The 27,089-nt window shown below is 35.8% G+C and overlaps 1 protein-coding gene across 3 annotated transcripts in view; it reads right to left on the reverse strand.

The window, feature by feature from the left end:
* PIGN (phosphatidylinositol glycan anchor biosynthesis class N) overlaps nt 1-27,089 on the reverse strand; it is a 104,847-nt gene that overhangs the window by 16,056 nt on the left and 61,702 nt on the right. For 2 of the 3 annotated variants that reach the window (XM_068563507.1, XM_068563506.1), the window contains exons 22-29: nt 26,440-26,542; nt 21,854-21,956; nt 20,083-20,169; nt 17,185-17,240; nt 16,814-16,889; nt 14,995-15,068; nt 11,316-11,358; nt 8,766-8,818 (exon numbers count right to left, since the gene is read on the reverse strand). In XM_068563507.1, the coding sequence (XP_068419608.1) occupies nt 8,766-8,818; nt 11,316-11,358; nt 14,995-15,068; nt 16,814-16,889; nt 17,185-17,240; nt 20,083-20,169; nt 21,854-21,956; nt 26,440-26,542 (595 nt within the window). Of the gene's footprint in view, nt 1-8,765; nt 8,819-11,315; nt 11,359-14,214; nt 14,467-14,994; nt 15,069-16,813; nt 16,890-17,184; nt 17,241-20,082; nt 20,170-21,853; nt 21,957-26,439; nt 26,543-27,089 lie in introns of those variants that run through there. The other variant, XM_068563508.1, reaches the window with a different exon arrangement.

A 27,089-nucleotide genomic window follows, 5' to 3' on the forward strand; every position in this document is an offset into this window, starting at 1 on the left:
GTACCATATTGTCTTGATTACTGTAGCTTTGTAGTATAATCTGAAGTCAGGGAGTCTGATTCCTCCAGCTCCGTTTTTTTCCCTCAAGACTGCTTTGGCTATTCGGGGTCTTTTGTGTCTCCATACAAATTTTAAGATGATTTGTTCTAGTTCCATAAAAAATGCCATTGGTAATTTGATAGGGATTGCATTGAATCTGTAGATTGCTTTGGGTAGTATAGTCATTTTCACAATATTGATTCTTCCAATCCAAGAACATGGTATATCTCTCCATCTGTTGGTATCATCTTTAATTTCTTTCATCAGTGTCTTATAGTTTTCTGCATACAGGTCTTTTGTCTCCCTAGGTTGGTTTATTCATAGGTATTTTATTCTTTTTGTTGCAATGTAAATGGGAGTGTTTCCTTAATTCCTCTTTCAGATTTTTCATCATTAGTGTATAGGAATGCAAGAGATTTCTGTGCATTAATTTTGTATCCTGTAACTTTACCTAATTCATTGATTAGCTCTAGTAGTTTTCTGGTGGCATCTTTAGGATTCTCTATGTATAGTATCATGTCATCTGCAAACAGTGACAGTTTTACTTCTTCTTTTCCGATTTGTATTCCTTTTATTTCTTTTTCTTTTCTGATTGCCGTGGCTAGGACTTCCAAAACTATGTTGAATAATAGTGGTGAGAGTGGACATCCTTGTCTTGCTCCTGATCTTAGAGGAAATGCTTTCAGTTTTTCACCATTGAGAATGATGTTTGCTGTGGGTTTGTCGTATATGGCCTTTATTATGTTGAGGTAGGTTCCCTCTATGCCCACTTTCTGGAGAGTTTTTATCATAAATGCATGTTGAATTTTGTCAAAAGCTTGTTCTGCATCTATTGAAATGATCATATGGTTTTTATTCTTCAATTTGTTAATATGGTGTATCACATTGATTGATTTGCATATATTGAAGAATCCTTGCATCCCTGGGATAAGTCCCATTTGATCATGGTGTATGATCCTTTTAATGTGTTGTTGGATTCTGTTTGCTAGTATTTTGTTGAGGATTTTTGCATCTATATTCATCAGTGATATTGGTCTGTAATTTTCTTTTTTTGTAGCACCTTTGTCTGGTTTTGGTATCAGGGTGATGGTGGCCTCATAGAATGAGTTTGGGAGTGTTCCTTCCTCTGCAATTTTTTGGAAGAGTTTGAGAAGGATGGGTGTTAGCTCTTCTCTAAATGTTTGATAGAATTCACCTGTAAAGCCGTCTGGTCCTGGACTTTTGTTTGTTGGAAGATTTTTAATCACAGTTTCAATTTCATTACTTGTGATTGGTCTGTTCATATTTTCTATTTCTTCCTGGTTCAGTCTTGGAAGGTTATACCTTTCTAAAAATTTGTCCATTTCTTCCAGGTTGTCCATTTTATTGTCATAGAGTTGCTTGTAGTAGTCTCTTAGGATGCTTTGTATTTCTGCAATGTCTGTTGTAACTTCTCCTTTCTCATTTCTAATTTTATTGATTTGAGTCCTCTCCCTCTTTTTCATGATGAGTCTGGCTAATGGTTTATCAATTTTGTTTATCTTCTCAGAGAACCAGCTTTTAGTTTTATTGATCTTTGCTATTGTTTTCTTTGTTTTTATTACATTTATTTCTGCTCTGATCTTTATGATTTCTTTCCTTCTGCTAGCTTTGGGGGGTTTTTTTTGTTCTTCTTTCTGTAGTTCCTTTAGGTGTAAGGTTAGATTGTTTACTTGAGATTTTTCTTGTTTCTTGAGGTAGGCTGGTATAGCTATAAACTTCCCTCTTAGAACTGCTTTTGCTGCATCCCATAGCTTTTGGATCATCGTGTTTTCATTGTCATTTGTCTCTAGGCATTTTTTGATTTCCTCTTTGATTTCTTCAGTGATCTCTTGGTTATTTAGTAACATATTGTTTAGCCTCCATGTTTTTGTGTTTTTTACGTATTTTTCCCTGTAATTCATTTCTAATCTCATAGCGTTGTGGTCAGAAAAGATGCTTGATATGATTTCAATTTTCTTAAATTTACTGAGGCTTGATTTGTGACCCAAGATGTGATCTATCCTGGAGAATGTTCTGTGCGCACTTGAGAAGAAAGTGTAATCTGCTGTTTCTGGATGGAATGTCCTATAAATATCAATTAAATCTATCTGGTCTATTGTGTCATTTAAAGCTTGTGTTTAATAATAAATATTATAAATAAAATAAATAAATTTTCATTTTGGATGATCTGTTCATTGGTGTAAGTGAGGTGTTAAAGTTCCCCACTATTATTGTGTTATTGTCTATTTCCTCTTTTATAGCTGTTAGCAGTTGCTTTATGTATTGAGGTGCTCCTATGTTGGGTGCATATATATTTATAATTGTTATATCTTCTTCTTGGATTGCTCTCTTAATCATTATGTAGTGTCCTACCTTGTCTCTTGTAATATTCTTTATTTTAAAGTCTGTTTTATCTGATATGAGTATGGCTACTCCAGCTTCCTTTTGATTTCCATTTGCATGGAATATCTTTTTCCATCCCCTTTCAGTCTGTATGTGTCTCTAGGTCTGAAGTGGGTCTCTTGTAGACAGCATATAGGTGGGTCTTGTTTTTGTATCCATTCAGCAAGCCTGAGTCTTTTGTTGGAGCATTTAATGCATTCACGTTTAAGGTAATTATTGATATGCATGTTCCTATGACCATTTTCTTAATTGTTTTGGGTTTGTTATTGTAGGTCCTTTTCTTCTCTTGTGTCTCCCACTTAGAGAACTTTCTTTAGCATTTGTTGTAGAGCTGGTTTGGTGGTGCTGAATTCTCTTAGCTTTTGCTTGTCTGTAAAGCTTTTGATTTCTCCATCGAATCTGAATGAGATCCTTGCTGGGTAATCTTGGTTGTAGGTTCTTCCCTTTCATCAATTTAAGTATATCATGCCACTCCCTTCTGGCTTGTAGAGTTTCTGCTGAGAAATCAGCTGTTAACTGTATGGGAGTTCCTTTGTATGTTATTTGTCGTTTTTCCCTTGCTGCTTTCAAAAATTTTTCTTTGTTTTAATTTTTGCCAATTTGATTACTATGTGTCTCAGCGTGTTTCTCCTTGGGTTTATCATGTATGGGACTCGCTGCACTTCCTGGACGTGGGTGGCCATTTCCTTTCCCATGTTAAGGAAGTTTCTGACTATAATCTCTTCAAATATTTTCTCTGGTCCTTTCTCTCTCTCTTCTCCTTCTGAGACGCCTATAATGAGAATGCTGTTGGGTTTAATATTGTCCCAGAGGTCTCTTAGGCTGTCTTCATTTCTTTTCATTCTTTTTTCTTAATTCTGTTCCGCAGCAGTGAATTCCACCATTCTGTCTTCCAGGTCACTTATCTGTTCTCCTGCCTCAGTTATTCTGCTATTGAGTCCTTCTAGTGTAGTTTTCATTTCAGTTATTGTATTGTTCATCTCTGTTTGTTTGTTCTTTAATTCTGCTGGGTCTTTGTAAAACATTTCTTGCATCTTCTCGATCTTTGCCTCCATTCTTTTTCCGAGGTCCTGGATCATCTTCACTATCATTATTCTGAATTCTTTTTCTGGAATGTTGCCTATCTCCACTTCACTTGGTTGTTTTTCTGGGGTTTTATCTTGTTCCTTCATCTGGTACATAGCCCTCTGCCTTTTCATCTTGTCTATCTTTCTGTGAATGTGGTTTTTGTTCCACAGGCTGCAGGATTATAGTTCTTCTCGCTTCTGCTGTCTGCCCTCTGGTGGATGAGGCTATCTAAGAGGCTTGTGTAAGTTTCCTGATGGGAGGGACTGGTGGTGGGTAGAGCTGACTGTTGCTCTGGTGGGCAGAGCTCAGTAAAACTTTAATCTGCTTGACTGCTGATGGGTGGGGCTGGGTTCCCTCCCTGTTGGTTGTTTGGCCTGAGGCAACCCAACACTGGAGACCACCCGGGCTCCTTGTTGGGGCCAATGGTGGACTCTGGGAGGGCTCACACCAAGGAGCACTTCCCAGAACTTCTGCTGCCAGCGTCCTTTTCCTCACGGTGAGCTACAGCCACCCCCTGCCTCTGTAGGAGACCCTCCAACACTAGCAGGTAGGTCTGGTTCAGTCTCCCCTTGGGTCACTGCTCCTTCCCCTGAGTCCCGACATGCACACTACTTTGTGTGTGCCCTCCAAGAGTGGAGTCTCTGTTTCCCCCAGTCCTGTCAAAGTCCTGCAATCAAATCCCGCTAGACTTCGAAGTCTGATTCTCTAGGAATTCCTCCTCCCTTTGCTGGACCCCCAGGTTGGGAAGCCTGACGTGGGGCTCAGAACCTTCACTCCAGTGGGTGGACTTCTGTGGTATAAGTGTTCTCCCATCTGTGAGTCACCCACCCAGCAGTTACGGGATTTGATTTTACTGTGATTGCGCCCCCTCCTACCGTCTCACTGTGGCTTCTCCTTTGTCTTTGGACGTGGGGTATCTTTTTATGGTGAGTTCCAGTGTCTTCCTGTCGATGACTGTCCATTAGCTAGTTGTGATTCCGGTGCTCTCACAAGAGGGAGTGAGAGCACGTCCTTCTACTCTGCCATCTTGGTTCAGGGCTTCCCTTTAATTTTTATCTGAGGCATACACACAGTATTAAAAAAGCAAAACAAGGGAGAAAGACTTACAATGAAAAGTAATACCCCTCATTCTTTCTTACCCACTTCTCAAGCAACCACTCTAACTGCTTCCCTTTTTAGACCTTCTGGTGGTTACCTCCTTGACATGAATTAGTATCTTTACATTGCTGTTTATTGATGCAACAATTTAAAACATCATTTATTAAGTCTCTGCTAGGCAAGAGGAGGATTTGGCTGACTTATACCATACCTTACTCATGTCAATTTTAGGTAGTTATTTTAGTTCTTCTATTTTTCCTTATGAATCAACTTTGAAGTATAATTTATATATAAGAAAATGGAACCATTTTAAGTATCTGATTAAATGAGTATTGACAAATGATTCACCCATGTAACCATCATCACAGTCAAGATGTAGAACACTTCCATCACTCCAAAAGTTTCCACATGCCCATTTATAGGCAGGCTTACCCTAATTCCCAGGCCCAGACAACAACTGATCAGCTTTCTGTGACTATAGATTAATTCTGTCTGTTCTAGAATTTTACATAAATGTAATAATACAATATATACTCTTAATGTACCTGGTTTCTTTCACTCATTATAAAATTTCTAAGATTCATCCATGTAGTTGGGTTCATCAGTCGTTCATTTCTTTTTATTAATAAGTAGTTTTCCATTTTATGGATATAGCATAATTTGTTTATCCATTCAAGTGCTGGTAAACATCTGGGTTGTTTCCAGATTTTGGTTATTATTAATAAAGCTACTATGAAAATTCCTGTACAAGTCTTCTGTGTACATATTTTTTCCTTCTCTTGGGTAGGTATCTAGGAATAGAATGCTATTCTATTCAGAATAGCAATCAGAGGGTAGTGTTAAGTTTTTAAGAAAGTCTTGTTTTCCTCTAGGTCTAACTCACAAATAGGATAGTTGCCAGTAAGTTGTGGGTATGTAATAAAAATTGCTATGTCATGTTTTAGGATGAGCAGGAGGGGTGCCTGCCTCTGCCCTTTGGGCCGGGGTGGAAGGAAGCTATGAATGCTAGAGTGGAGGACAATTTTTCTATGAGGTAGAAGCACATGTGTCATAGCAGTGAAATTCTTCACATCTCCTCAGCCTCTTTCCAGGTGTCCTCTGGTTTTTCCCTGGGAGTAAAAGGCAGAAAGTAGTACTTCCTGTGTGGGGATGAAGGAAGGAGGAAAGAGGCCATGGAGAGCCCACTGGTACCATCACTGGACTGGGAGACATGCAGTTAATCCCCTTCCTCATTCCTATGCTCCGTATTACTGTCCGACTGAGTCTGGAGCCTCTGGGCTTCCCTGTTCCTTTGGCAACACTCACTGATAGATTCTGGGCTGCTGCTTCCTCTCTCAGATTATCCATCTTCTAGGAATTTGTTGAACTTGCATTTGCTGATGGTCATTTTTCTATTCTCTTCACTTTTGCTGGGTTTGTTATTTTATTGAAGACTTGGTAGAGAGGAGAAAAATGATTATCTTTGGTCTGTGGTCCCCACCCAGAAATCAATGGATTTGATTCAGTGCAGACGTCTAGTACTAAATCTTACCACTGAACCGTCCCTGGCCAAGCTCATCAATGACCCACCGTTTAATCCAATGCATATCTTTATGTCTTCTCCTACTTACTCTCTCTGTAACATCTCGATAACCTCCCTCCTTCCTGAATGTTCTTTTGATCTCCACCGCACTACTCTCACCTGGTTTCCTCCTGCCTTTCTGGCCACTTCTTTCAGCCTCATTGCCACACCTCCTGTTCTCTACCCATAAATATCAGTGGTTCCTTAAGATGCCATTAGATCTTGGCCTTTATTTACGCTACACATTCTCCCTAGATCTTGTGACCCAATGTGCTCTTCTAAATGCTACTCTTGCAGTGTCTAAACAGTCCCTCTCCTGACAAGCCTTCCCTTACCCTGCAAGGCTGAGGTAGGTGCCCTGACTAATGTCCCCACAGCACCCAAGAGACTATTCTAGAAATTCCCACACTGCACCATATTGTCTGCTCATGAGTCTGTTTCCTCCTCCAAACTTAAGCTCCCTGAGAGCCTGAGAATGTGCTTTTCATCCCCAGGAATTCACCTGGTGCATAGTGGGTGATCAATAAATATTTGCCCTGTTGAATGAGATCATGGATATTTAAAAATGCTTTGTGTTTTATGCGTGTTATTACTAGTAATAACAGTGAAATTTGTACTTTGAAGAAAAAAATCTGCCAAGTAAAGATAAACCTCAAGTGAATCAGAGAAAATCAAATCCTTAACTTGTGTAATATAAATTAATGATGCTGTGCAGAAATTAATGATGCACATCTTCATGTGAGAATTATATCCTCTTCATTCCTTTGCACCTCTTTAGAGCCAAAACCAATATAAATTTCTCCCATCAAAAAGTCTGAAACCCATGTTATAGCAGCATTATTCACAATAGCCAAAAGGGGGAAGCAACTCAAGTGTCCACTGATGGATGAATGGGTAAACAAAATGTGGTCTGTACATACAATGGAACATTATACAGCCTTCAAAAGGAAGGAAATTCTGACACATGCTATAACAGGGATGAACCTTGAATACATTATGCTAAGTGAAATAATTCAGTCACAAAAGGGCAAATACTGTACAATTTAATTTATGTGAGCTATCCTAGAGTAGTCAAATACATAGAAACAGAAATTAAAATGGTGGTTGCCAGGGCTGGTAGAGATGGGGAATGAGGAGTTTTTTGCAAGATGCAAACCATTATGGAGATGGAATGATAATGATAGTTGTACAACAATGTGAATGTCCTTAATGCCACTGAATTCTACACTTGAAAAGGGTTAAGAAGGTAAATTTTATATTATGTATATTTTGCTACAATTAAGAATAAAATAAAAAGTCTCATATGTAAAAATGCTATATTTTGTCAGAATATTTTCCAAACAAAATTCTGACCTATGTTTAAAATGAAAATAAATTAATCAAATTATGGAGAGAATAAGGAGAGGTATCTCAAATACAAGAAACACTATGAAGGATAAAAAAATAGAACTGCAGAGTAATATTAATAATAATAGTTTCCATTTATTGGAGCTTATTTGATGCCAGGCACTGTGCTAAATGCTTTAGATGGATTAATTCATTCAAAACGACAAGAGACAGAGAGAGATTAGAGACGTTAAGTCACTTGCTGACAGTCTCACAGCTAAAAAGTGGCAGAAATAGATCAATCCCAGGAACTCTGGTTTAAAGCCCATGCCATGACCTACTACCTGCCTGGACACTTTGGGATCAGAGGGCTGGTGAGAAGGACACATTAAAACTTTCCCTAAGCTTCAAACTTAAGAGACTAATGAAAACAAAATTAATGACCTATGGAGTACCCTCTTTGTGCCTAGCACAGAAGGAATGAAAGAGAGTCAAATCAGCTGACTATCAAGGGAGACAGACCTCTATATAAATAACAAGGCGGTACAAGCCTGAGCTGCCTAAGAGGTAGGAACAGAGGAGAGGACTTGTAATCGAGTACCTCACCCAAACCTACACAATTCCTGGCTGAACAAATACTGACTGAAGGAAATAAAATTAGTCTATAAAAATGTATTCTATCTCTGAATGCATTTGAAAACAAAAAGGCAAAAGGATCAACCTTGCTTCTTCCCCTCAAAGAGAAGAAATTTAACAGATTATGGCAATCATTGATGTTCAAATCACAATAAAGAGGAAACTGACTTTTTGTTCAGATGATACTTTAAATAATGATGTTATAGGTATCACATGTTAACATGTTCCCATATTGAAGATTTTAGGAGGCATATGATGATTACATGAAATGTAAACTGCCACAGAAAATTCACACTGCAACTTGAATAGCTTCATTGTTCTCGAGAGAGATTGAGAGATTGTGAGAACACAGACACTGGAGTGATCTACCCCAGATTCAAGCAGTTTTCCTTGTACCTTCCTGCTGTTCTGCATTTCTTTCAGACTTAACATCTGTCCCCACATCATCCCAAGGAAACACCTGATAATGTGTTAATGCCAAGAACTGGAGGGACATGTCTCACCTCCAGAGGTTTAAAATAATTGCTACTTGCTATGCTTACTTCAAAAATCAAATTGAAATCTTCTATACTAAGATACCAAGTTACTATTTTTCACTGCACTCTGAAGAATTCTATGTGAATATATACTATACCTTGCTCCAATATCAAGCCAGCTGCCATAATCTTTGATCAAGAAGAAAAAATGCTGTAAAATAAAACAAAATATGGCTCCATTAAAAACAAAGGCTATATAGATTCAGTCTAAAAGCAATTTTGTTTTAGGATTATGTCTTTCAGATTTCTGACCCCTCAGAACCACTATCTGACTGGAATCAATAAGAATTCGCCCTTTATTGAAATTTTTGCTTGGACTAAAATGAGCAATAGCTTAAAAGCCAGAAACAGCATTACCATTCAATCACATAAACACAAAAGTGACATCTTGAATAACTAGAAAGAAAACCCAGCCAACCTTCAAAAAAGACACTAAGTATCGATAATACCAAAGACTGCAGTGAAAGGAAGCCGTATCATCTATTCATCAGCAAACACTTACTGATTGTCTACTATGTGCCAATCACTGTGTTAGGTCCTGGAGATAAACTCTCTTTCAGGAGATTTATAATCTAGTGACTGATTCAGTCAATTTATCAGGCGTGTGTGTGTGTGTGATGAGTGTTATCATTGGAAATACAGGCAAGTACAGGAGCACAAAGGAAGGGGTACACACGCCAGCTGGGGTAATAAGGGAAGGCAGTCCCAATAAAAAGTCTAAAAATCTAAGTGACAAGTAAGAGTCAGAGGAAAGAGGAGGTTGGAGAGATCGGGGGAGAAGTTTGTTTCTGACAGAGGGAGTAACGTTTATAAACATCAAGAGTCCAGGTACAGCTTGGCATGTCCAAGGTGAGGCTGGGGTAGAGGAAACAAGGAGAGAGAGGAGAGATACAACACCAATCAGGTAAGCAGAACTTAGACCACACATGGCTCTCTAAGTTAAACTCAGCAGTCTGATTCTTCATATAAAATTAATCAGAGAATTTAAATTCTCTTCTGTTAACATGTCTTTGCCTATTTGCCACTTTGTGAGCAAAACTGAAAGCTAATTTGTTCTAACATTATGTGTGGTCAATTTCAGAAATATATCCAGTTCAATACAACATAAAAATGTTCTCATCTGAATCAAGTGACTAGGAATCTGATTTGGGAAGTTACCCTAACAGTCGTCTCAGCCCTTTCAGCATAAGATGTTGTGTAGTGAAGAATTAACCCTACCTAAAGAGAGGTCTGGCCTTTACCTTCAGCTACTAGGAGGCGATTTACTCGGCCCTGCCTGATAGGAGTGTTTTGCCTGGGGGAACTCAACCACTGGACAGTCTAATAATGTGATTTATGTTCAGGGGTTTGGGCCGTGTGTTATCAGTTCTACCTCTAGAGGGACTGGAGATTAAAGGTTAGCCATGGGAACAATATATGATCGAGCTCCAATAAAAAGCCTGGACATCGAGGCTCTGGTGAGCCTGGCTGGCAGTACTCCATGTGCACTGTCACACATCACTGCCAGTAGAGCACGGCTGTCCCAGCTTCACGGGAAGAGTATGGCCAGAGCTCCACATCTGGACCCCTTCTGGACTCTGCCCTCTGCATTTCTTCCCTTGGCTGATTTTAATCTGTCTCCTTTCCCTGTAATAAGCCACACTGGTGGAAACAACAGTCTTCAGTGAATTCTGTGAGTCCATCTAGTGAATTATCAAACCTTAGGGTAGTTTGGGGAACCCTCCTGAACTTGTAGGTGTAAAATGGGTTCTTTTTGTTAATACATTACATACAAGAGGCCCACCTACCTGCTCCTCACTAGAACTCATTATTAGAGCTAGCATCTTGATAACATCATCCCACTCTGTTCCCTCTTTCCTTCCTTCCCTTCCTCCTCCCCTCTCTTTTTTCCTTTCTTTTTCAATCTGACAAAAAGGTTAAAAATCAGCATTTCAAGTAGGAAAATGGTATATTACCTAAACCTAAAGTTAGCTTTTTCTGTTAACCTCCTATGGAAGTTTCATTTCAGATACAATGTACCACTGAAGACTATGTATAAAGTAACAGATTCTAATAAATCAAGTTAGAAGATTTCTGACACTTTAAGAAGAGCACTCTTACCACATTATAGGTCATATAAAAAGAAAGTAATTTATGTGTAAATTATGCCAGCACTAATAATTCAGTATCTAAAGAGTTCATGTACAGAAATGCATTCATATTTCACTTGATTAAATCAACTCATTGGGGGACTTCCCTGGTTGCACAGTGGTTGAGAATCTGCCTGCCAATGCAGGGGACACGGGTTCGAGCCCTGGTCCAGGAAGATCCCACATGCCGCGGAGCAACTAAGCCCATGCGCCACAACTACTGAGCCTGCGCTCTAGAGCCCGTGAGTCACAACTACTGAGCCTGCATGCCACAACTACTGAAGCTTGCACACCTAGAGCCCGTGCTCCACAACAAGAGAAGCCACCGCGATGAGAAGCCCACGCACCGCAACGAAGAGTAGTCCCCACTTGCTGCAACTAGAGAAAGCCCATGCGCAGCAACGAAGACCCAGTGCAGCCAAAAATAAATAAATAAATACATTATATATATATAAAAAAAATCAACTCATTGTTTAGCTTGTCAATCTTATTTATATTGAATATCCAGTAATGCCTTACCAAAGCCATGATGTCTGATATGTTGATAACCATGAGAAAAAGACTGGAAAAAAAATAAAGAAAAAACACATGTAATACTGCAGACACATTTAAAAGCACATTAAAATCAAAATGAGAATAATCAAATAATCTAACATTCTGTTATTAGTATTTCTGCTTCTGAAAATATTACATTTGACAAAGGCTCTTTTCACATTATCATGGACTACTGTCCCACAGTGATGGGCTGGACTTCAAAAATGTTATTTAACACTTTGAATATTTATTTCAATAGTAGGAAAGGGACATGATAGAGAACAAACGTATGGACACCAAGGGGGGAAAGCAGTGGGGGGTAGTAGTGGTGGGATGAATTGGGAGATTTGGATTGACACGTATACACTGATGTGTATAAAATGGATGACTAATAAGAACCTGCTGCATAAAAAATAAATAAATAAATAAAATTAAAAAAAGAAAGGGACATGAATTATGATTTTTTAAATTAAAGTTTTTATTTTAGATAATTATGGATTCACATGCAACTGCAAGATATGATATAGAGGGAACCCATGTACCCTCTGCCCAGTTTCCCCCACTGGTAACATCTTACAAAACTATAGTACAATATCAGAACCAGGATACTGACATTGATTCTGCCAAGATACAGAATGTTTCCATCATCACAAGGATCCCTCATGATACTCTTTTATAGCTACATCTATCCTCCTCTTGCTTACTCTCTGTCTAATCCCCAGTCCCTGGAAACCACTGATCTGTTCTCTGTTTCTATAATTTTGTTATTTCAAGAGTGTTGTACAAGTGGAATCATTTGAATCTCTTATAACATTTTGGGATTGCCTTTTTCACTCAGCACAATTCTCTTGAGATTTATCTAAGGTTCTGTGTGTATCAATAGTTTGCTCCTTTTTATTGCTGAGCAGTACTCCATTATACCACAGTTTGCTTAACCATTCAAGCACTTAAGGACATCAGGGTGGTTTCCAGTTTGTGGCTATTACAAATAAAGCTGCTATAAACATTCATGTACAGTTTTTGTGCAAACACAAGTTTTCATTTCTCTAGGAAAAATAGCCGAGTGCAGTCACTGGATTATGTTGTTTGCTCAGTTTCATAAGAAACTGGATAACTCTTTTCAGAGTAGGTGTACTATTTTACATTCCCACCAGCAACGTCTGAGAGCAATTTCTTTGCAGCCTCCCCAGCATTTGGTGATGTCACTATTTTTTATTTTTTGCTTCTTCAACATTATTTTGTCAGTTGTAGATTTTACTCTGGGTGGTTTTACTTTTTTACAGTATTATTGTTGTTGTTTCTACAGTATTATTTGTTGTTGCTTCTACCAAGTCTAATTTTTCCTGGGTCAAATTTTAGTGCTCTCTGGAACCAAAAGGGGGACGTTCTTAAGTCAGTCTTGTGTATAAAAGAAATGTCACAATGTGTAGTAGTAGCCATTTCCAGTTTTATTTTGTGCTGATAACTTCTACCACTAATTTACCACATGTGTTTTCAGTTTCTATTGTATGCCAGCCACTGTTCTTGTTGCTGGTAAAACATTGGTGAACAGAGCCTACCATCTACTCAGGGAGACAAATAATAAATAGAATGTTTGTAATAACAATAAAATGTCAGGTGGTGTTAAATGTGAGGAAGAAAAGTTGATTGATCGGGGGAGACCTCTATGAGGAGAAGACATTTAAGTGGAGACCTGTGTGAACAGAGTGAACCATGAAACTATATGAGTAAAGAGCAATGCAGGTAGAGAGAGTGTGGAACGTACAAAGGGCATGAGGTGAAAACGTGCATGGTGTATTTGCAGAACAGCAAGAGGGTCAGCTTTAAGCAGAGTGTGCTAGCATAAAAGTTGTGGGAAATAAGGTTGGAGAGATAGATATGCAGGGGCCAGATCACATGGGGACATTTAGGCCATAATTAGGACTTTAGAATTTTTCCTAGTTGTGACAAGAAGCCACTGGAAGGTTTTAAAGGCTCCTCGGTCTGTTGTATGGATAATAACTGTAGGAGGACAGGAGTAAAAGCAGGGAGATCAGCTAAGAGGCCCCTGAAGACGACTGATGATAGTGGGCGGGTGGAGGTGATTGAAAATGTGAATAGAAAGAACAGACGATATCAGTGACATGTAGCGAGTGGATTTGGCAATGAGGGATGGATGGACTTGGGCTTGTGTGACGGATTAGAAAAAGAAAACAGGATGAGCAGCTAGAGTTCAACAGGAAGAAAGGGAATTGCTGGGTTCAATGTACGACATATTAAGTTTGAGGGGTCAGTGTTATATTAGGGGGGAATGTCAGTGACTTGTAAAGGTTTAAAGGTCGAGAGAGAAGACATTTATAAAGCCACAACTTTGTCATCTTTGCCTCAGTTCTCTCCCTTTGTATTTAGTTTTTCGTTGTAAAAAAACCAAATACTAAACAAACTAAATACTAAACGAACAAAACTAAAACTCTCCCTTTGTATTTAGTTTTTCGTCGTACTAGTCTCAGGTTAAAATTACTACACACACACACACACACACACACAAATACACACATACATATACACACACATTTTGATAAGCCTTCTACTTCTTATCCCACATATCCCCAGCTCTTCTTAAACTTTAATTAAAAGCCCTTCTAAAATCTTGCATCTGTTAACAGAGATGTGAGAAAGTACATGTCACTTACTAGTCTTTTTTTAAATTGGGTCTAAGTATCTTCTATGTGGTACTGACAAGGTATAAATGCTTTTAATGTTAAATTCATGTAAATATCCTGCAAAAATATACTAAATTAATCTAGAAATGAGATTTCTACTATTTTTAAACAGTGCAAGAAAACCTTTTTATTATTTTTATTATTATTATTATGGCAAATACATAATAATATGCTACACTTGGTTCTAGCTTAAATTCATCAAGAACATGCAAATTTATGCTAATATTAGTTATTTCTTTCAGCATTGAATATTCCAGTTTGATTCAAGAATAACAAAACTGCTAAGAAGCTACACATTTATCTCGTGTCTTTCAGAGAGGCTGATCAGTCCTGTGCTGATGACACAATTTCATTGCTTCAAAAAAGCAAATAGTTGAGTTGACAGCTTCTCTTCCAGAGTCTTGATTGCTTAACACTGACTGCTCCAGAAATTCCTGGAAACTCAGAAAGGATACTTCCCATTCCATTTGCCAAAAGTGTAGAAATCAAGACGAAGAAACTATGTAAATTATTGACATCTAGAAGTTAATTTCAAGCCATGTAAAATGATATAATGTTAACACATTTGTCTAATACACATTTAAGAAATAATCCAAAAGAAAACAGAATGGTATCCCTTGGAGTTTCTAGGCACAGTTATATCTACAATAAACAAGTTATTAACTACAAAAATTTAACGTTTATATTTTATAGTTTTTTAGTGGGGCTCCTCTCTAGCTTGAATAATATTCTAATAACATTTTATTGTTGAGAAAGCATATTATTCTGCTAGAGGCTCTAATCAACTAATTTCCTCTCATGACAACTGAATTCTGACTAAAAGGGTGAAACATTTTTTTCTCATTTTTATAATAAATCTATGTTACTGTGTCTTAATAGCAATCACACAAAATACCCTCAAAGTGTTAACTCTCATTTCCTAAAAACTAACAAATTCAACGTTTCTTAAGCATTCACCTTACCTTTTTGATGATAACTGGGTAGTTAACTGAACAGCTTCAAAAGCACACATCACAAGAGCAAAGGGGATTAAAATCTGTTTAAAAGAACAACAAATGATGCCATGGGTAGCTGTAGCATTTGAAGAAATATTTCAATTTCTCAAAGTTTGTCTGTATTAGTGAAAAGCCAATGCTGAAATAAAACCATGATACCAATGACATATAGAACGGTGATGAAACGGATTTAAAAATCCACATCAATAGCATATGTAGTATAAAAGATAACAACAAATATTTCAAATAAAGCCTATTCCAAATTTTTGTTCTATTTAACTCAGTATAATAATTAATGACGCAAATCAAATAAACTATGGAGCCTGATGATTTGATTCACAGATCCCTGAACTCATCTGGTTATTTGATACTACAACTCTATTAACATGATTTAGCTGCTTTACCATTGCTTGCTGTTGTTTTATTTTAATACTAATTTATTTCTGATTATAAAATTCATACTCCGTAAAAAAAAAAATGGAGAAAGGTATAATAACATTTATACTGGTTGAAAAATCTATAATCCAGAGGTAACACTGTTAATATTTTGAGATACTGCTTTCCAATGACCAATTAAAAAAAAATACACACACACATACACAATGTTTAAACAAAGAGGGGAGGGAGAAAATATGGAAAAGAAATGATGTTCAAAACTGCATAAGACTCTTATTCAAGCAAAGGCTACATGTAGTTAAGGCTACATGACTGAAACAGAGGTCCAGGAGAATTTTCACTTCCAGCCACATCAGTCAAAGAAAGTGACCAAATATATTACATCAGTAAAGCTTGCTGAATTAAGCTGGAGATTATAAATCTAGCATTTAGTTTAAACTTCTGTTTTTCTTTCTCTTTTTGCTTGTTTTTAATTAAAGGCCCATGATCTTTAATAGACTGAGAAAAGAACAACTACCATTAAGAAAAATGTAAATAAAGATTAAGGAAACTATTAATACACATTTCAAAATAATTTAATAGCGAATGGGACATGAGAAAATGAACACCTTTTTTAACATTTCTTAAAATTACATTTGTATTAGTGCAGTAACAAAAAAAAAGGATATTAATCCTTTAATAAACACATACTTTTAACAATTATTACTTCTGTGATCTGAATAGAAGGCAATCAGATTTTAGGCAGATATTAGTTCCTTTATTTAAACAAATATATACTAAGTACATAAAATGTGCCAGGCACTACGGTAGAGGGAATAAGACAAGCTTAATGATCCTAGAGAAACAGGGAAAGAACATGAATTACATTCTATTGGAGCATCTGAACCCCTGGAAAGCTGATAATTTGTCATTATCTTAGACTCCTCAGTACCCAGCTGGTGCTGATAAACCTTCAATGACATATTTATTGAATGAATGAATCAGTTCTAAGTACAGGGATTATGAGAAAAGATGGTAACATGTTGGCCGTCTCGGGCGTGGGGAACATCAGTTCGGGGAGCCTTTGATCTGGAGGAGCAAGGCAGTTTTGATCCACCCATCACTTCCCACAGTCTTTAATCACCTTTGATAGGACTTCCTGGGACTAACAGACTCTCTACTTTTTTGAAGTTAAATGGGCTTAAGAGTAAAGTAAAAGGATTAACTATATTTTGGAGTAAAAGCTAAAGTGTCCGACTTCCCATTCAACAGTGTCTGAGAAGGTATCTTCTTTCCATGTGACTTAAGTCTGTCACTTTATAATCTTAATGTCACATGTTACATAATCTTAATTGTCACAATGAGTTCATAATCTTATTAATCAGTATCTTAAGAAAATAAGAAAACCAACCTTCCACATCATTAGGGCTCCCATCATGTAAGGACTAAACACGGTCAGAAAGCAATAGACAGAGGCAAGATCAAAGCTAAGGAATCAACAAAAAGAAAAAGGAGTTTAGAATTCACATTGTAACTTTAAAAGAATGTTCTTCTAAAAAGCATGTTTAAACTACTTTTCTGAAATCTACTCTTACTAAAGCACAAGTATACATTGTCTCAAGAACTATTACAAAATCAGTAAAACGAATGAGATAGACTTGTATGTGCCGATACATACCAATTTTCAAAATGCATCCTTTAGTGTAAAAAGCAAGGTACAGAACAAAATCCCTATTTGTATTATTTTCTGGTTATACATATGCTGTTTTTATTTTAAATTACCTGTTAACAGAAGCTATATTCCCAGTTCCAAAAAAGGCTGTCATTAAGAAGAAAACCTAAATAGAGTTAAGGAAATGCCAAAACAAGTCAGAATTCATAAAAGTTCTTTTTCATTGAGAAAAGATATACCTATTCTACCATGAGGGTAATTTGCTTTTCTACTTGTACATTTGATCATAAATTATTGTAAATGAGTGTTCCATTGTATCTCCTTGTGAATGCATTTGGAAAGAACCAGACTGAACAAGCAATGTACTAAGAACAACGAGGCCTGGGAGGTCATCCTTACTTGTCACTAGTAACCTTGGGAAGGTTACTATTTTCCTCGCCTCTAACATAAACAGTTGGATTATTGTTATTTGTAGTTGGCTGCTAATGATTAAAAAAAAAAGCGACAGACATTTTCAGCTGAAATACGATTTCATTTCATACATGCTCGCTGTGTGCCCACTATATGTGAAACGTGCCAGGTTCTTTGAAAGACTTAGGAAGAAATAAGATATCATGTTTTAAAATAATTCAATAGAGAATGAGAAAGTAAACATCTTTTTGACATTTCTTAAACTTACATTTGTAATAGTGCAGTAATAAAAAGTAGGTATTAATTATATTGGGGTCTAAGAACTTACTGCTAGTAAAGTATTTAAAACAGTGCCTGGCCCACTGAAAGGGCTCAATAAATGTTAGTTACTTTATTATCATAAACACATACACAAAAATAGTACAGAAACACTAAAAAGGAAGTATGAATCAAGACAAATTTCAGTGAAAAAGCGGCATTTGCGTTGGTAACTTGAGCCTTAAGTATTTTCATTGTTCCATGCATTCAACCAGTCAACTAACCAACCAAGATTTATCATCTAGTACATGTCAGAGGCAGAGCTAGGCACTAAGAATATAAATATAAATAAAATAGTTTAAAGTGCTCATATGGTGACTAAGATTATGATGATATGTAGAAGTATATAAGATGAATTTAAAGGTAAACAGTGGGAAATAAATGATGTAGTCAAGGACTTCCCTGGCAATCCAGTGGTTAAGACTCCATGCTTCCAACGCAGGGGGTGCGGGGTTCAATCCCTGGTCAGGGAACTAAGATCCCACATGCCACCCGGTGCAGACAAAAAAAAAAAAAAATGATGTAGTCAAGAAACAGTAAACAGGTGTGATAGAAGCTGACGGTTTATTGAAGGGTACAGTGAAAGATGAAGCAAGAAATGTAGATTGGTGGCATATTAATAAAAAACCTTGAACTTTATTGTGGAGACAATGAAGAGCTAGCAAGCATTTTAGGTGAGTAATATAAATAAGAAATACCAATAACAGTGAGATATTTGGATCAGGGATACAAATAATTAGAGGCAGGAAATTCAATTAGGAAGCTATTTCAGTAGTCCATGTTGGGGACAAGGAAAGTCTGAACCAGTGTGGTTAGAGTAGAAATGGAGAAGGAGGGGAGACCATGGAACTTTAAAACTGGACAGGGAGTTGTTAAATATGACAAGTTTGATGCCCTGGGTAGCTGGGAGCATGGCGATGCCATTAAATGAGATGAGACCTGGCAGAGAGTGATTTTGGAGAGGGGTGGGCAGTCATTAGTCAGTGTGGACATATATCTGGTGATGCCCAGCAGGATGTTGGACATATGACTCTTAAGGTCAGAGAGGTCAGGGCTGGAGAAGTAGATCTTAGAGTTGTTTGTACAGAGGTGTCAGTCAAAGCTATCGGAGAGGATGACATTACCCAGGCACAATTAGAGGAGAAGGTTAACGATAGAGCTTGGAGAAAAACATACATGGTTCAAGAGCAAAGGAAGAGTAAGTTTCCATGAAGGAGAATAGAGATGGTGTAAAAAGCTGAGAAGAGAACCTGGATCATGTTCTGGATGTCAAGGGAAAAGAAAGAGAAAAATCAATTGAGTTGAATGTTATAAGAGTGGTCAAGTAAAACTGAACAGATTAGACTGTGCAATCAGGAAGGCCCTGCAGAGCACGAGAGGACAACTTCAGCACAGACATTTGACAAATACTGAAGAGCTACTATGTGCCAGGCACTGGTCAAGGCTTGAGGATATAGTACATAAATGGGGAGGAAATGGTAGCAGCAAGGAGCTTGGTAGTAAACACAAAGGACAAGATGAAATTATAATTTAGGGAGATGCAGGGTTCAAAGGAAGAAGTGTTTTATTAGTATAGGCTGAGTGGAAGGAATCTGCAAAGACAGAAAGCAAAATTGAGAGTGAAGGCAAGAGGTAGAGGAGAGAATAAGAACATTTATTTTCCGGACCTATAAGGTCCAGACTCCACCACAGTAAGTTCAAAGGAAATATCTCCCTATGAGTTTCTTCAAGTCAGTCAGCCAGCCTTCCCAAAGTGAGACTTTATTCTGTCACATTGTCTTTCAAACTTCTAATACAAATAACTTTCACACAACATTGCCTCTGATGTGATCCAAAAACCTTGTGAGACAGATGTTATATAACATGAGTATAGTATAAAATACACATAGAAAGATACAAACCTAACTCATAATAGTGGTTTCTTCTGGATGAGGGAAATTAGTTTGGAGTTGGAAGTTGAAAGGAGACTGTCTTTAGCTGTAATATTTTAATTTTTAAAAATGTGTGACATATGTGACAAAATATTAGTTGTTGATATCTTGGATGGCAAGAATACACATATATGCATTTGTTTGTTGTATCATTCTTTATGCTTGTCTCTAGTTTCAGAATTTTTTTGAAGTGTAAACTATATGAGAAAATTATGGTTGGGAGGGTGGTTAAATGGCCTCCAAGGTAATACCACTACCAAATGACAGGCAGAAACCCCTCCCACTTCTTCTTACTCCATTAAATGGGAGGTTGCAGTGCCTTAAAACAGAAGTCCATAAAAAGGATACAAGGAAGAAGGCCCTACGGATGTCATCCAGATAGAAATCTCGAAACCGGGTTATATCAGTATTATAGGTGAATTGGATACTGGAGACCTGTGAGATAAGAAGACATTTATAAATGCACAATAACAGTTCGCTTACTTCTACCCTCAAAAGCAAACTTACCGTCAAAGTTACAATAGCTAGAAAGATAACTTGTACTGACAAGAAAACAAACAAAAACAAATAAATCTTTTCCTATAGCTTAATTTCACCTTAATAACATCTGCCGAAAGGTAAAATATACTGTTAATAATATACTGAACAGAGTTGTAGTATTGCCACATGTGTAATAAAAGTGAGAATTGAGCTTTTTATTATCCTGTATAAATGCTTCACTTTTAAATCCCTATATAATTTTTCCCTTTTCTAACATCTGATTTCTCAGTGTCCCGATCTTCTCAAACTCAAGTATGGTATGATATTAAAAAGCAGGATAAATTAAATATTTTTCTGTTTTTTTTGTTCTTCTGTTAACTCATTTCCAGAGAAATTATTTTCTCTCTATAAAAAAGCAAAATATTTCTGTCCTGGTAAAATAAAAAGCCTCTCAATTCCAACATGATGGATGCACTCTTGCTTAATCCCCCTTTTTCCACAAAAGAAAAACTCATGGGTAAGTTTAAAGGGAGACTTTCCCTATCTCCCACTTCCCATGTAATTTTCTGTTAAGTTCTTAGGATGCTTTAATCCTCTTTTCTAGAAAAAGACATATCTCCTTTCAGTTAAAATACAGAATTTAAAAAATAACACAGTAAACCTCATTTTTAATTTAATAATATTTAATTATTAAAATTTTGAATATTTAATACTAAGGACAGTCTGACCATTTACTTGAATCTGATCAAAACTTCTTTTCATGTATTGTTTTAATATTCCAGGACTGAAAGTTAAAAACCAGTAATTACTCAATATACTTCAATAAAGTTTCTTCTTTATTGAAATTGTTTATTCTAAAACATCAAGTACTCTTTGTGAACTCAACTAGAACCAGTTAAGGATGAATCAATGGATCAACTATGAAGGTATTTTCCTGCAATATTTCTTTTATCTGACCTCAGTAAAATTATAAATATTTTATCACAAATTTCTTATAATTATCTTCAGTTCTGAAATAAAGGCAAGAGACATCAATTAACTCTCTAGCTCAACATGATAAAGGTGTCCTTAATATCTGGCTGGCTTTTAGCCAATTCAAAGTATATTATGTTGAATAAACAGTCTAAGATTTGGACTGAGGCCATGATCACTAAGGTGACAGAATAAGCATTTTGGATTAGAATGACTAGAAAGAGAAAAATAACACTGGAACACAAATGTCACTTTATGATCAAATTCATAAATTGAAGTGCGACAACATAAATATTATTCCAATGAAAATAAACTGAAGGAAAGAAAAATTAGATGTGAAAACAAAGGCAAACAAGATAAAGAACATTCTTTCTCCTATATTCTTTCACCTATATTAATGTTTTTTTGCATCAGAGATTTTTTCAAATAATCTCTAAGAAAAGCCCAACCCATATAATGCCCATGAAACAATAAAATCATGCTTTTCTGTTGTAAGTGAAAATTTCCTTACAAACTGTTTGACTTAATTATTAACTTAATTATTAATGCCTTAAGTACTGTAAATTTTTAAGTAGAATTTTTGATGAAATAACATCGCAACCTCCTTATAGGATAGAGAATACTCTAATATTCTTAAATAAATGCAAAAATGATTTTGACAAGCTACCTTCTGTTTACGGGAAACAACAGATTGTGGCAGGGTTTCTTGTTCCATGTGTATCCAGACAAACATCAAACATGACAATACTAATGGGAAGAGAGCTTCATACCTAAGGGGTGGAGGATGTGAGGCGGAAGTGGGAGGGTAGAAAAGAAAAAAACATTAAACAAATAAAAATGCAAATTTATAATACTAATAGGTCTTTCTCAAAATTAAAACAATCTTGATAATACTTCTAAGTTACAATATCACAAAATTTAAATTTTTTAGGCTTTCCAGAAGAAGAAAGTAGGAAAGGAAAGTAACATTTAAATATCAACTCTAACACCATCTTTTGAAATTTATCAGATCTTGAGATCATTAAATGTTTAAAATAGTAGAGATATTTAAAATTCATTCATGAGGTAAATGACAGAAATACACAAAAAAGAAAGAAAACATAAGACAAAAGTAAAAAGACAATTCCTGGGTTAAAAGGATTAATATACAGAGAAGAAAAGCAAGACAAACATCCCCAATTTTTAAAAAAATGGGTGCAATACAGGAATATAAACCTCTCAAGAAGAAAAAAAAAGAGCCAATAAATCCATAAAAGTGTCTGACCATATTGATAACTGCTATAGAAATTAAAAAATAGATGCCATAGTCACTTATAATATTTACCCATATTAAAAAAATGTCAACAAGAGTATAATGAAAAAGGAACTCTCATACTCTCTACATAGGAACAAATACTTCCTGGAAGGCAATCTAATACTATGCAACAAGAATCTAAAAAATATTCATATAGTATAATCTAATAATGTCACTTCCAGGAATTCACCCTGAGAAAATAATCAGACATATGCACTATGATTCCCATCTGAAGATGTTTGTTACAATATTGTTTACAGAAGAGAAAAACAAGAAAACAACTTAATATCCACAGGGGAGTTTAGTTAAATAATGTATGGTACATCTTTAGGCTGGCGTATAATGTGGACATTATAATGTGGACAAAGGAGAAATGTTCATGAGATAACGCAGTGGCAGATGCTTTTCCTAATCCTTTTCTGCCCTAGTTTAAGACAAGTGTTTCACCTTTGTAATCCCCAAAATACTCTACATATGATAGTAGTTATCACACTATTTTAATCACATGTTTACTAATATGCATTCCTCACTAGTTTGGAAAATCTTTGACTGGGTCAGTCTTGTCACCACCACAGGCCCCCTCATAATAAGTATTTGTTGATTGGAAGTTACAAAACAAAATCAAGCAAACCAAATTAAAACAAAAAAACCTGTATTTCTCTTTCAAGTTTTTCAACTATTGAACTCTATTCCATATTGTGCTATTTCCTAAACATGAGAAAGCAAAAGAAACAAAATGCTTTAAACTCTACCACCGATCATAAAACTAAAACACTGAAGATCAGGCAGAAGAAAACATTCAGGTTTGAGAAGGCATACACAAATCACCTGGTATCTAAGATTTAGGACGCCCCAGGATATGAACAGACAACACATATGTGAGAAAATATTATTAGTAAAACAAGTGCAGAAAAATGTATCGACACAAAGCTGCACTATTTTTGGCTTACTAAAATAGCATTTGATATTCTTATTTAAAAATGAGATATGAAAGGATATGATGAAGTAGGTCCCCTCATAGGTTGTTGGTAATATTATAAGCTGGCACTGTTCTTAAGACAAAAGTAAAAAAAAATTCATATTTTACGGCCCACCTATACCACAACTGAGAAGTGAAAAAAGGAAATAATCTAACTATATAAAAGGCTTATGCATAAAAACATAACTCAAAACATTATTCATGACAATAAAAACTGGAAATAAAGTGACCAAAAAATACAGGAAAGATCAAGGTACAGCCATGTCATAGAATATTAAAAATCTATTAAAATGATGGTTAGGAAGCCTATAAGCCAACTAGGAAAATGCTTCTAAAATAAAGTAGAGGGACCTCCCTGGTGACGCAGTGGTTAAGAATCTGCCTGCCAATGCAGGGGACACGGGTTCAATCCCTGGTCCGGGAAGATCCCACATGCCAGGGAGCAGCTAAGCCCGTGTGCCACAACTACTGAGGCTGCGTGCCACAACTACTGAAGCCCATGCCCCTAGAGCCCGTGCTCCGCAACAAGAGAAGCCACCGCAATGAGAAGCCCAAGCACCGCAACGAAGAGTAGTCCCCACTCAACACAACTAGAGAAAGTCCGCATGCAGCAGCAAAGACCCAACACAACCAAAAATAAATAAATAAAAAAAAATAAAATAAAAATTTCAAAACATAAAAAATAAAATACAGCAAAGTAGAAAATAAAGATATAAAATAGTATATGGACTATGATTAATACTGTGTTAAAAGGATAAATACAGAGCTAAGACTGGAAGGAAATATGTCAGAACATCAATAGGAGGGGTAGGGTTAATAGATGATTTTTCTTCCTTATTCCTACGCTTCAAAATGTGATTATACTATGTTCACAATGATTAAAAAAAAAATTGAAAAAGAAATAGAATGCCTGTATCCTAGCCATTCTTGAAAATTTAGTTCAATTTCCACATGAGTCCTTGATGGCACCAGTTCAGCTCCCTTACCCAAACCCTGTCTCTAGTCATTCTTTATATCACATAATTCACAACTTAAATTACGATAACTTAATTGTTGCATTTTGCAATTGCCTAACATTGTAAAATAGAGTCCATATTTTATAGCAGCTTACAACTCTATTATACACCTGGGGTACACTAATTGTTCTAACTGTATGTCTGTCTAGTGTTTAGGACACTAGAAATGTGAAAAAAAACTTGTTGACTAATTGAATCAAGAAAGTGTACTCTCTGAGCAAAAAAAACCCAAAAAAACCTATGATTTTTAAAATATTTGCACTTATATATGAAATTATTCTTTCCTAATACGTAAAAACATAAATTCCATAGTTCTACATATAGTGCTACAGATATACTTCTTTTCAAAAACTATAAAATAAAATTTTTGTAAAATGTAGATGAATAAATCTGATAAAGGCAATCTTCTTATGGGACTTTATTTCTTTAGACAACCAATATCTCATATAAAGTCTGTATATCTGAATTAATAAACTGAAATACCAATAAAATGTCATCATGGGCTCAGAGTGTACATAATAAAACCTTTCTAAATTAGGATCTGCTAGTTTGGTCTCTGTGCAAATTGAACAGGGCTGAAAAGACATTTCGTTTGTATTATACTTTGTTAAGCAAAGGGATAATATAATCAAAATTTTGGAGGAAAATGTTTAACCAACTTAAGAGAACTATTTTCAAGTATTATAATAGCTTCCATCTGCATAAAAATAATTAAATGTTGATTAAAAATAAATCTTCTTTATTCATTTAATCAAGGGTGCATTGTTAGAATGTAGGATTACTATTACTGTACTTTTGTAAAGTAATGAAACTGCATTTCTTTTAAATATCCTATAATTCTGACTATTCACTTATTTACATGGAGAACCCTCCAGGTCATCCAAAAATAGTGATGTGGAATGATAACAGGTGGACTATGTTTTGCAAAACTGATTTGACACTGAAAAATGTACTAACTGAAATTATCAGACTGCTGTTTCAGGCTACCTCTGTCTAATTTTTTTTTGCAAAGGTAAATATACTTTCTGATGTTGGGTAATATATTTCTTAATACATCCATTAATAAGGTCATACTCATTATTCTGATTATAGGCATGATTTTTCACTTTTTAGATTTCTTAAATTAAATGTGCTTAAATGTGCACAATGGTAAATCCCTAGGTTTATTCTAATTGGGATCAAGATCCTATATTTGGACCAAATTTTGAAACTGTCTGAGCTGTGTTTATTCGATTTGTCTGTTCTATTCAGTGTTTATTATAATGTGCATATTTCTCACCCTCATAAAGATTTAAGTAAAGATGAAATAAAATTCAAAAGCAAGTGAAGAACTCTTTTCTTCAAAGTAGATGGGAGAGTATGTCATTGTTCTCACTGATTTCTAGAGAATGCTTCAGAATCCAACCCAAATCAAGCTGTTCTTTTTCGTTTTTGTTTTACAAGAGAATTTTAATCTTCAGTGAAAATGTTTCACTTTTTAACAGTTTAACTTTTGGGAAAATATTCTAAAAGGTTTCTGAATCAAAAGGAATATCTGGACTATGACATATGCAAGAGTAAAAATAAAATATTATACTCAAAGAAGAATGAACAAATCAAAACATAATTTAAAGTGCATGAAAGGAATGCAACAAAGACTAAAATTCTTGTAAGTCATTGTTTGAGACTTAAAATTCCTCCACAATCTATCAGAACTCTCTAACACTGTAGGTAAGCAATATTTAAGCAACTTCAGGAAGTAAACAGAAACACAAAGACTACAGGCAATACTGTGAAAATGATAAGAAAAAGAAAACTGAAGATTACAGATCAAGTCACATACAGTTTTTACAGAGGAAAAATACTTCTAATTTATTCCTCAAGATTCACATATTTTTCATTTCCAGAGGTTAAATACTCAGAGAAATGTCAATATGTCATTTAAAACTTGCTACTAAAAATTAAAATTTAAAAACAGTTTATACCCTGTGCTTAGAAGTAGGTAGGTCGACATTGAGGAAACAAGAATGCTAAACAGCCGATCAAAGAGAATCAGAGGACTCAGTAGAGGCACGATGAAGGAAGAGGCTGCAATAAAACAAATGTGGGTAGTGTTAGTACAAGCGACACAGGGTATGTTGAGTTTAAAGCACTGAATAATCTATTATCATTTATAGCATTTATTATTTGTGTGACATTTAAAATGAAGCTACATTTGCCCTACTCATTTTTGTAAGAAATTTGAAACTTCACATTTTTAGTTAAAATTACATTTCACCATTTTAACCACAATTTAGTTCAGATTTTCCCAATTTATATTCAGCCTTGCTCACTGTAATAACTCTTAAATAAATAATTTGTCATTTTCTAATGTAAATAATAAAAAAAAATATTACTCAAGATTCAGCAACTTTTCTCCTAATTAAACATTTAGTTCAAAGACAACTTACTCCCCAGAAATTGATTTTTCCTAAGCACTCCCTCCTCCAAGTTTTCCCACTGCAAAGTATGCATTGAGAGTTGTAGTGTGCCAGTTAGAAAATTAGAGACAGGAGACAAGGACTTCACCACACATGACAGTTGTAATAAGAGTAATCCAAATAAGTGAAGTAATCTTTCTTCTCAGGATTAGAAA

The sequence above is a fragment of the Eschrichtius robustus genome, chromosome 14 (assembly GCF_028021215.1).
Source record: "Eschrichtius robustus isolate mEscRob2 chromosome 14, mEscRob2.pri, whole genome shotgun sequence".
Lineage (NCBI taxonomy): Eukaryota > Metazoa > Chordata > Mammalia > Artiodactyla > Eschrichtiidae > Eschrichtius > Eschrichtius robustus.